General features: G+C 40.6%; 1 protein-coding gene across 2 annotated transcripts in view; it reads left to right on the forward strand.

Annotated features, from left to right (window-relative positions):
• The window catches only part of brinp1 (bone morphogenetic protein/retinoic acid inducible neural-specific 1), a 324,767-nt gene extending 312,620 nt beyond the window's left edge, over positions 1–12,147 (forward strand). For both annotated transcript variants that reach the window (XM_059638168.1, XM_048559283.2), the window contains one exon: positions 1,724–12,147. In XM_059638168.1, coding sequence (XP_059494151.1) covers positions 1,724–2,864 — 1,141 coding nt within the window. In that variant the 3' untranslated portion in view covers positions 2,865–12,147. The remainder of the gene's footprint in view (positions 1–1,723) is intronic.
• The last annotated feature ends 265 nt before the right edge of the window (positions 12,148–12,412 follow it).

The raw sequence follows: 12,412 nt of genomic DNA on the forward strand, positions 1-12,412 counted from the left end.
TATTAAGTGAGATAACAAGGTGTAGAGTTGGAGGAACACAGCAGGCCAAGCAGCAACAGAGGAGCAGGAAGGCTGATATTTCAGGCCTAGACCCTTCTTCAGAAAAACTGAGTGAGCAAGGTTGAGTTGCAGAATGTAAATGATATCTCTCGAGTATGACGTGTAGAGCAGTTTGAACTGCTTATGACATGCTGCAGACAATTAATTTAATCCATCTTGTGTACAGTGAGTGGTTGCTTTGCTTCAGACATCAGAAATTTGTCTTTAGATGTACGTGCCCAGTATGTGCGTTGTGACAATGAGGTGGCTTTAAGACATGTGTTGAATCCTGGTTTCTTGTAGAGAGTGAATGGGATACAGTTTGTGAGCAGTCTATGAGAAGATAACAACTCGTGAGGCCTTGGGTACGTTTAAATTTGGAACAATAGAAGCAGCCTGACTGGATGCAGTTAAGATCTCACAAATCAAGGTTTTTTTTATTTAGCTTTCAGCAGTTGCTGTTGTGGGCTTGAAGAAGTGGGGAAGTTACTTTTCCCTCTCTCTCGATTACAGCCAAAAATTAGGAGTGCTCATCCTGGGCTGTTGGATTGCATGTGAGACAAAATGTGTTTTCCTGAATTTTCCTTTTTGCCAAAGGATGAGTTCATGGGATATTACTGTATTGGAACAGTTAATTAGTAATGATTACTGTATGTATTATTCTGTTAAGTTTTCCAATAGAGTTAAATTATTCCAAGCTCTTCTTTCTTTTGTTGTATTTGCACTGTAGTGTTTAAATAAATTGTGTTTTGCGTAACATTGAGTAGTTTGACCAGTTAAATTGTACTGGAAAACATGGCCCTCTACATTTACCTTTAAAATTAGAAAAAGTTAGGGTCTAGGCTATCTTGTTAATATGTTTTGAGGGGAGTCTGGTCCGGTCCATAACACTTTAAAGCACATGTGAACAATCCCAACTGGAGACAGGGAGAAGCAGCAACTGTCCCCTTTTCACCTCAGAGAAAAAGAGAAAGGATCAGTGAGTCGGTGGTGGGGGCTCTCAGAGGTTTCCTGCTGAATTGTCAATCTGTCTGTTCTCTGTGATGAGCTGAAACACCTGCTTTGTAAATATTCCAGATTTTATGTTGTTAAGATTTCAACATTTCTTTTTTTTAAAATGCCACCATTGTCCCATCCAGATTGTTGCCCATCACTAATCTCACTCTGAAACCATGAATAGTCCTTGTGGCATTTTCTAGAATTTTGAAATAACAGGAAGAATAGATATATGTCAGAAATTGCTTGATGATCTCAGCAGGTCTGGCAGTATCTGTAGAGAGACAGCATTTTGAGTTCAATAATCCCGCTTCAGAACACAGGTTACTTGATCTGAAATGATTGGATTTGATTTGATTTAGTTTATTGTTGTCACATGTACCTGAGTACAGTGAAAATGTTTGTCTCTGTAGATGCTGCCAGACCTGCTGAGTTTCTGCAGCAACTTCTGTTTTGTTCCAGATCTCCAATGTTTACAGTTCATTGTTCGATATTAGAGGTACAAACCATATCAAGGTAATATGAACCTTGATGGTGATGCATTTTATCCTGAAATGATACGTTACTATAATGCTGCCATTTTTCTTTTCATTAATATGGCATTTTAGATTTGGCAGGGCACTGATCACTTCCTATTTCCTTGCAGCGCAATTTAATCGATCTGACTCAAAGTGTGCTTTGTTTTCAGGTCAGTTCATCAATGGCTGAATCGGGTCCAGTCGTTCCTATACTGCAGCGAGAACGGTTACTGGGGCACCTTCCTTGAGAGTCAGAAGAGCTGCGTGTGCCATACGGTGGCCACTGTGTGTCAGCGGTCCATCCCCTGCAACATCGGCAGCAACAGCAGCTGTGCTATGTGTAGCCTGGCCAACATCTCCCTGTGCGGCTCCTGCAACCGAGGCTTCAAGCTATACCGGGGACGCTGCGAGCCCCAGAACGTGGACTCGGAGCGCAGCGAGCAGTTTGTCAGCTTCGAGACTGAGCTGGACTTTCACGACCTGGAGCTGAATTATCTCCTGGCGAAAAAGGATTCACGGCTGTCCATCCAGACCATGTTCATCAGCAATGAGATCCGCCTGGACACCTTTTTCGACCCTCGGTGGCGGAAGCGGATGTCGCTGACCCTGAAGAGCAACAAAAACCGTGTGGATTTTATCCACATGGTGGTGGGCCTCTCCATGAAGATCTGCCAGATGAGGAATAGCAGCCTCGAGCCGGTGTTTTTTGTTTACATTAACCCCTTCAGCGGCAGTCACTCTGAGGGCTGGAGTACGCCCATTGGCGAGCACGGTTACCCGAGCTGGGAGAAGACGAGACTGCATGACTCGCCCTGCTACAACTGGACCCTGCTGCTGGGCAATAGGTGGAAGACGGTCTTCGAGACCGTGCACATCTACTTGCGCAGTCGGTCCAAACTGCCGGCCTCCCTGCGCAACGTGACGGCCCAGGGCCCCGTGGACCTCTCGGACCCCAGCAAGCGGCAGATCTACATCAAGATCTCGGACGTGCAAGTGTACGGCTACAGCCTGCGCTTCAACACCGACCTGCTGCGCAGCGCGGTCCAACAGGTCAACCAGTCGTATGCGCAGGGCACGCAGTTCCACTCCTCATCCTCGGTCATGCTGCTGCTGTTGGACATCCGAGAGCGCATCAACCGGCTGGCACCCCCCGTGGCCGCGGGCAAAGCACCCCTAGACCTCTTCTCCTGTATGCTGAAACATCGTCTCAAGCTCAACAGCAGTGAGGTCATGCGTGTCAACCACGCACTGGACATGTACAACTCTGAGATTCTAAAACAGGCAGATCTACTGACAACTAAACTTTGTTGACTTTCCCCTGCTCCCCCCCACCACACCCAAAAAGGAACTTGTTGAGATGTACAGTTGCGAAAATAAAGCATAGCAACACACACACACACACACACACACACACACACACACACACACACACACACACACACACACACACACACACACACACACACCCAGCCCCTCTCTATCTCTCTCTCTCCCTCTCACACATACACACACACACTCTCTCTGTCTCACACACAGGTACACAAACACACACATTCTCTGTCTCTCTCTCTCTGTCTCACACACGCACGCACACACAGACAAACACACAAATTCTATGTCTCTCTCTCTCTGTCTCACGCACACACACACACACAGACAGACACAGACACACAGAAACACCACAGAATGGTTTCTTTACAAAACACGGGGAACCTGCAAGATGTCTCAGCAAATTGATTTGTCCAAGCATGTTTTCTTATCTCTACAGGCAAGGACACCTTTTTAGTTCCAACTTTAAAAGAAACAAAAAGGGGAGGCCTTTCAGGACCCGGGAAGCGGTCGGGAATACTCATTGTGAACTACTGCCATTCCAATATATTAGCATTCTTATGATTTCCACAGGTGCACATGCTAGCTGGTACCTAGCGTGAATTTGTACAGAAAATTTAACAGAGAAGAAAAACAATAAGTTCCACTGAGGCAAGTGGAATATAAATAAGGCATTAAAAAAGATAAAATTAAGGGATATTGAAATGTTAAGTATGAGCACACGTGGAGCTATATGTTGGGAAAATTGCAGGTTTTTGAGGTGATGGGGTTGTGGGTGGTTTTGTGGACAAAATTAAGATGGATTTCATTAAGCCTCTTGCCATGTCCCACAGCGCAGTAGGTCCTTTTTGGCAACATCTGTACCCAGGCTGCCAGAATGTTCCAGAAAATATTTATCTCGCCAATCTCATACCATGCAGTTGGACAACTGCCCTCTTAAGAGATGGCCCACAAGCATCTAATTAAATAATGACCACAAATTCAGATTCAAAGAGACCCAGTAGGTATTGCACACTGATGGACATCATGGGTTGAATATTGCAGCCAGAGAATAGTGTAGTGCAAGTTACCTTTTCCAACATTCGCTTAGATTGTAATTCAGATTCATCCTCCAATGGTACATCTTCAGCATTGGCTAACAATCAAACAGTCAGCACTTCAGCAAAAACCTAATTGGAAAAAGCTCAAGAGGGGCCATAGAGTCAGCTGGTAAATTGAGAAATAAAGTTTCATAATTTGACAATATTTACCCTCACTCATTGCTTAATGATTCACTGATGTTTAACCGCTGTCTGCTGACTTAATTCAATGCGAGCATCCTTCTCTTCATCATCATGTTGGGAAGGAGTGGATGATGTTTTAGTTAATCTCAATAAAAAGAGAAAATGCTGAAAATCCATACTGTACTAGGCAGCGCTGAAAAGAAACATCCAGTCATTGTGTGGGAGATTGTACCTCTGGTCTTGATATGCTCAATATGACTCTGTCAAATGTTGACTGACTTGTGCACTTCCATTGTTTACTTTGTATTTTTGGCTTCAGATTTCCATTACCTTTCTTTGGGCATATATTTTAATTGTAGCATTTGTGCTTTTCTATTTTGATCCCCCTCTCTGTGCAAGGGGATCTTATTTTTAGCTACAAATTGCTCAAACTGTTCAGTCAATGAAGTTCTCTGATGATAGATCCTCCTATTTCTCCCCCCAACACCTCATCTTTCTGATATTGCCTTGATATTGGAACCTTGGAGACAATAAATTTTATCACATGTACATAGTCAGACTCTTGTATCCAGGCAGGTGTGGAGTGTAGAAAAGTGAGTGGTCAAAGTGAAGCAGCCAAATAACTTCCTCACACAACATTTCCCCACTCATTCCGCAGATGAACAACTGGGAAAAGTCTGTAGCATTTAACACCAAGTGTTTTGAGAGATTATAAATGTGAGAGATTACTTTTGAGGTGTTTCTATTACTCTGGAGCCTGCAATACATGAGATAATGATCCTATATATTATCCTCTGTATTCATGGATTTTACATGACAAAATGACTAATGACAATCATCACTGACCCTCACCGCAGTTCAGTGTCTATGCCTTGGTCAGTCTAACGTTGATGTTGAGAGTCTCCTATATTTTAAAACCAAGCAGCCAGCAGAAATGACTTTAATATTCTTGTCCAAGCTCCCATTTCCGTTTTCATTACCTCGTGTCACTGAGTTTTATAATTCCACCAATCCTTTAAACCTGTTAAACGCAAAAGCCTCTTTTGTGAAGATTGTGACAGATTCATTTATCATATTCTTTGTAAAATACAAGTAAAGTAAGATCTAAACATTTGCTTACCTAACACTCATTCCCATTTCCTTCAGATAAATGCGTTCTTCTTCTTAATTTTAGTGTTTCCTGCCCTTCCCACATTCACACAATAATAACTAAAGTCTCCTTTGTTGTAAAAGTGACAGGCTATGTGTCAAGCTCAAGCACATTTTGGGTTATTATAATTCACTTCTGCACTTTGTGGGTTTAGGAAGAGGAAATAGTTCCCAATTATTGGAATTGCACCTAAGGACAGAAATTCAGAACCGGTGATCCGAACTTCTGTGAGGAAGGGTCACCGGATCTGAAATGTTAACTCTGATTTTTCCTTCACAGATGCTGCCAGATCTGCTGAGCTTTCTCCACCAACTTCTGTTCTTATTTCTGATTTACAGCATCCGCAGCTCTTTCAGTTTTTATTGGAATTGCATGTTGTTCGCAAGTTTGGGAATGTTGTAGAGTCATACAGCATGGAGACAGACCTCACAGTCCAACCAGTCCATGCTGACCATGTTTCAAGACTAAACTAGTCCCACTTGCCTGTGTTCAGCCGATATACCCCCAAAACTTTCCAATTCATGTACTTATGCAAATTTCTTTTAAATATTATCGCTGCACCTGCATGCACCACTTCCTCTGGCAGTTCATTTTGCAAAGAAACCAAGCTCTGTGCAAAAAAAAATGCCCCTCATGTTCTTCTTAAACTTTCTCCTCTCACCTTAAAAAATATGCCTCCTAATTTTAAACTCCCCTATCCAAGGGAAAAGACCCTTGCTATTCACCTTATCTGTGTGTCTCATAATTTTATACATCTCTATAAGGCCACCCCCTCAACCTCCTACGCTCCAATAGAAAAAAGTGTCAGACTGCTCAGCCTCTTTTTATAACTCAAACCCTCCATTCCTGGCAACATCCTGGTTAATCTTTTCTGAACCCTCTCTAATATCTTTCTTAAAGCAGGGTGATCAGAACAGTACTCCAGAAGAAGCCTCACCAATGTCCTGTACAACTTCAACATGACATCCCAACTCCTATCCTCCATGTCATTAGCTTTGATGGTCCGTGTTCTTTCCTTGATCTCCAACTCTTCCCAGGTTGGAAAACTCAATCCTTGTTAGCATTTGAGTGGACTTGCGGAGTGCTGCAGAGGGCTATGGAATTCTATCACTGTCTCCCCACTTGCCAGCTAACTTCCCTATAAGGAGACTCAGTGCCTTGAGTAATGTAAATAATGCTAATAACTTTCTTTTTTCTTATTTCCCACTCCAAGTTAAGATCTGCCTGGTTTAGGTAGCTTTTTTAGTTTGGCTTTCTTGTTTGTGCTTAGGTGACATTGGTAAGTCAAGAGAAAAAAGTAAGTTAACAGACATAAGTAGAACATTCATGAATACTATGAAGCTGGTACTTTATCTGTCATTGTACAGATAACATTTAACTAAAGTGACTTCATCTGACCTAAGGTCTACACTTCAGGGTTAAGCCAGAGATGAGATAGAAGATGCAGAATCACAAAATGAAGTTTAATTCTCCACTTTATCAAGACAAAACTTTTCTACTCATTTATCCATCTATTTCTTGGGTGCATGATGGAGATTGTTTTCTTGAGTACTGAGATTTCAAATTCTGAACCTTGAAGACCCTTTAGAGGCCATGTTTGTTTATAGGAAGTTGAGGAGTGATTCCTTGAGTCACTGGTGAGGACTGTGTTTGCAAATTGGTCATCTGTGTAGATTTTGTAAATGTTTATAATTTGAATGTGTTCATTTTTGGGAGATGCTCAACGTAAACATGAACAACATGAGAGCCAGTTTTGGAGACACTTTCTTTCAATTCTGGTTGTGTTGTTTAACCTCTCTAATATCTGAATTTCCATCTCCAATAAACAGTAACAAAGTACACCTTATATTACAATTTACTTATTTTCTGATGAATCTGATCAACCACTATGCTGACAGAGTTTATTTAAAATATACCTTTGTGTGATCATATCAGTGTAGCTTTAACAGAAAAATCAGCACAAATTGGTACCTATACAGTATAATTATTAAACTTACATGTGCACAAAAGTCACTTGGTAGTGCAGAATTTGAATATTGCTGAAAGGAGAGAATATTCCCAAAACCTTCTGTCTTGCATTCATCAAGGCAAATGCAAGAATGCCGAATTTCAAACAATCACAATAATTTATAATATAGAAGAAAAGGGTGCTGATTGCTAAGCAAGTTAACTCTGATATTTCTTTCTTTATTCTATCATGGTATATGGACATTGCTAGAAAGGCCAACATTTATTGTTCTCCCCTTAGTTGTCATTGAATTGAATAGCTTGCTTGGCCAGTTTAGACGTCATTTAAGAGTCACGTAAATAGCAGTGGATTTGGAGACATGCGTGGACCAGACTGGGTAAAAAGAACAGATTTCCTTCCATAAACGACATTATGAACAAACTGAAGAAGACTGAAATTTGGCTCAAAACTTCAGCTCTGTTACTCTTTCTACTGATGGTACCAGCCCTGCTGAGTATTTCCAGCAATTCCTATGTTTATTTTAGAATTGTGAAACAAATTTGGGCACGACTTCTTCAATCACATCACTGTGCAGCAATGGCTCAGTTGATAGAATACTTGCTGATGTGTAGGTGTCAGAAGTTCAAATGTCCTTCCAGATATTGAGGCATAAACTCTAGACTGATAATCTCATCAGTGCTAACGGAGAGTTGCACTGTTATTAATAGTCATTCCTTCACAGAATTTGACCATGACTGACAAGGCCAGTATTTATTGTCCAGCCCCTGTCATTCTTCTGATGGTCTTTTAAATGAAAAGTTAAACCAAGGTCCCATCAGCCCAGTAAATTTACCAGTTCTTGAGCCATGATTTAGAAGGAAAGGAAGAAAGTTATTTCCGCTGTTCTAGCTAGCGTTAGTGCTTCAAGCAACTTCACTAAAGAAAGGATTATTTAATCATCATCACATTCCTTTTTGTAAGAGCTTGCTATTTACAAATTGATCATCACAGTCCCCATGTATCAGAAATCACACTTGAAAAAAAAATACTTAATTGGCTATAAAGCATTTCAAGCACATAGCCACAGATGCTATATAAATGCAATTGTGATTGGAAGTGTTTCCAAGCAGCCGATTGACAAAGTCAAAAATGTTTACCCTGATTTCAGTGAATATATAGTGGGTATTTGCTGCATTGTAGTCCTTGCTTCAGTCGATAACAATTTTATGTGATCACTCTTAGTTTTATGAAAACCAGGCACTATTGTTAAATTATTGATGGTGTGTCCCCTGCTAATTATGCATGCAAGCAATTGAAGCACTCGACTGGAAGCTAATTATCACTTAAAAACCATACATAATAAAAGGAGTAACAAGATATTGCAGTAATCACTGCGTTATTTAAAATAATATGTGCTGCTTTTATCTTAAAAAGTGCTGATTATCCAGGTTTGAAACTGCCAATATGCACGAGAAAATTAAATGAGTGTCAAGGGAAATTTTGTACACAATTTCAGTTGAGAAATTCTGGGTACTTTGAAACTTCTCAGTTTAAAAGATTAAAGCAAAGCTTTATCTGAACGTACCATCCAACTCCAGAGAGAAGTATACATGTGTTTGATGGTGTTCTCATACCATCTGATTTTGTGGTGTCCCTTCAAGTGAAATGCCTCTGATGACACAGAGAGAAATTTCTCCCTTTCCAAGGGCATCTCTTTCCAAAGTGTGGCCAATTTGAAAGCCACTCTCACATTTGGACATCCATTTCTGGAAAAGTGACATTCCTTGATTTTAGATGCTTGTGTACGTCAACCTTGAAACTCTCCCTTTACTCTCCCCTTTTTGCTTTGTAACTAAAGGCAGGAGATCCAACGTAACAGCTGTTAACATCTGAATGTAATGGATAGCTTTATTGTTCGAGTTGTGGAGGATAGGCATGAACTTACTAGGCAGCAATACTTGAAGGACTTTAGAAGGAAGGGGAGTTTAGAGATGGGGGTGGGGTTAGCTTGCAAGAATTGAGGTAAACAAGAGTTGATTAATTGAAAAGAGGCCTCCATACTATACCCATCACAACTGCGAGGTAGTTTATGAATCGCTGGCTGCATTCTAACAAACGCCAAGTCACTCCTCTGCACAGAGGCATTTAGTGACTCCTGATTAATCAATGCCTCAGTTTGAAGATTCTCGGCCATTGATTCCAAATCCTTGGATGACCTTGACTCTCACTTGCTCTGAATTTCTTGCTGTCTCTCAGACCCAATGAGATTTCTATAATTGCTGGAATTCTAGCCTCTTGCGCATTCCTAATATTTATTGTTCCAGCCCTTCACCTGCCAAGGCTTAATGCTCTGGAATTTCCTCTCTAAATCTCTCTGCCTGCTTCTCTGTCTTTTCTCATTTATCATGCCCCTTACAAACTAGCTGTGACCAAGTCTTTGCTTATCTAGCGTGACTTTGCTCAGTGTCATTTATTTTTACTTGATAATGCCTATCAGGTGCTTTGCAACATCATGTAGACTCATCAACAGCATGGAAACAGACCCTATGGTCCAACTTGTCTATGCTAACCAGATATCCTAAGTTACTGTAGTCCCATTTGCCAGCGTTTGGCCCATACCACTCTCGAACCTTTCCTACTCGTATATCCCTCATTTTAAACATTAAATATGCCACATAATTGGAAGTAGTTATCTCCTCTGCAGTGACTGCTCACAATTAGACTGGCAATGGATAATTTGCACTCAACAGACATTGCCATTCCTGACATGAATATACAAAGAATGCAGTTGACGACATTCTGTTGTTTGAAATGTATGCACAAAATCCTCTCAGCATTGTTCTTAAAGGGGAAACAGTACAACTCATACACCCCAATACAACACAAAGCGTTCAAATTTCTCTGCTGATATCAAGGAGAATTACATGTCAATTCTAGTAGGTGCCCTTCACTTTTTGCTTTCTGTTTTCTAAGCTTTTACCTGCATTTCCAAATCTCCCATCAGCGTAGTAGGAACAAAATGGTGATTCTAAATGGTCGCTGAATGTTTTCCTTGTAAGAACTAGCCTTGAAATATTTGAAATGGATCATTCATTGAACAATGCAGTGTCTCAAAAGCCAAAGTTGACCAACAGAAGGTATTGAGCATGTAGCAGGCCACGTTACTGTTATTGCTGCACAGTGAAACAGAATCCATGTGGAAATTGTCACAGAGGTGATCCAAAGCAGCCAGTAGAAGATTGCTAATGCTTACCATCTCTGGGTTTTGTTTTAATTTCTCAATAGTTGAAATTATTGTAGAGACGAGTCATCTAGCCCAAGTGGCCCTGTTGATGTTTGTTTCAAAAGAGGCTCCTCCTACCCCCTTACAACAAATTGTATAATTGCATTATATTGCTTTCTCCTTCATGGTGATCTAGCTTTCCCTTGAATGTGCCCATGCTATTGCACCTTATGATAGTGTATTCCACAGCTCACCGTCTTTAGTTAAGGAACATGCTTCTGAAACTGAAGAAGGGTCACAGGACCCAAAACTTTGACTCTGCTTTCTCTCCAGAGATACTGCCAGACCTGTTGAGATTTTCTAGCAATTTCTGTTTTCATTTTTGAATTCACCATTCGGGTTTCTTTGTGGCCAACTTATTTTTATGGCCTAAACAAAAAGTCTACTCCAAATGCTGCCCTGTCACTTGAATACTGGGGCTACGCAAATTAATTGAATTCAAACATGGGACGGAGGATCTCTGAGCTTAAAGGAGAGCTTTCCAAAATCACAAGATCTTTTGCCATTTTAAAATGATTTTAAAAAGCTTCTGTAAAATGAAGGCTATATAATAACTTCTGTTTTGTTGGTCAGGCTTCCCGAAAATAATGATCAAAAAAGAAACTTGAGTGTGTAGTTTAAACCTGGACTCTGTCTAGACATATAACAAGAGTGCAACTGTTAATGCCTCTATGAATACTGCATGAATTATGATTTACGGTCAAATTGATAACCTTGAAATTCAAGAGCTACTCATGGCATTCCTAAGGGTTACCAAATGGACTGTTGGCAGAGGTAAGCACTCCCAGCTCGATATCATACACTGCTTGTTAAGCAATACGTCAGCAAGCTCTGCTGCATTGATTCCTTAACTCTTCATTACCTTTCGATGGTTGACCTGCCGAACGGTGTTGATCATGATAGATATACACCCTGTCCTGGAACAGAGGGGATGGGGAAATAAGAGGGAAGAAGCAAGAATGTAAACAGTACAACGCGTGTTTACAACTCTTTGACCACACAATAATGAAAACCCTGCTTCATTCAATCTCTACAACTTGATATAAGCATCCACCCCCCCCCCCTCCCCCGCCTCCCAGACTTTCTATTTCACTGTTCATTAAATCCTTCACCTGTAACTGAACAAAAATAATTTGGAGAGAAATAAAAATGTGTCCTGAATAAATCAGTGATTTGTTTTTTTTGGATGACAGAGGATTAAAGAGCTTTTGAATGTCTTGGACCTGGTATATGACATCACTGGATATCATTTAACCTGTTTTGAATACAAAAAAAACTGCCTGTGGATGTTGTCTGTCCGTCAACTTGCCTTTTTAATTCTTATCCTGTGGAGGTGTGACGTGTTTGTATCTTTTAATGTAGCAAACTTGAGACTTTCCACAGTGCTGTTAATATGTGAAAAAAAAGAAAATGGCAACAATTAAGATATGTATGCTTCAATAAACTGTTTTCTAATAGCTGGCAGTCTGTTACAGTGTACGTACTAAATATATAGAGAGTGACCTCTCATCATGTCGCGGCAGTACCAGAAACAGTAAGCACTAAATAAAAGAGAAAGAGTATTTATTAATTCTGTCACTGATGCGTCATGTTTATGCAAGAGTTTGTTTCATTCAGACTTTTAGGGGGAAGATGGTGGCGGCATGACTGTTTTAGTTTACACATTCTATTCACCCTTATTACAGCTTTCCAAAGACATGGTTCAGTTCATTTTGTAGAGACACCATTATATCCTCGATTGTACAGCATTGTAAAGAACTCCCAAGTCTGCTGACTGGCTGTAGATGTATGTTTGCGGCTGTCTATTAACTGTTGATTTCAAGTCTTTCTGGAAATGTTGCAATAGCTTCATGACAAATGAAAATGAACAAATTTAAGTCCTTATCTTTACTCTTTCAACTTCACAAGGAGGGACCTCTGTGGCCC

The sequence above is a fragment of the Stegostoma tigrinum genome, chromosome 29 (genome assembly GCF_030684315.1).
Source record: "Stegostoma tigrinum isolate sSteTig4 chromosome 29, sSteTig4.hap1, whole genome shotgun sequence".
NCBI classification, from domain to species: domain Eukaryota; kingdom Metazoa; phylum Chordata; class Chondrichthyes; order Orectolobiformes; family Stegostomatidae; genus Stegostoma; species Stegostoma tigrinum.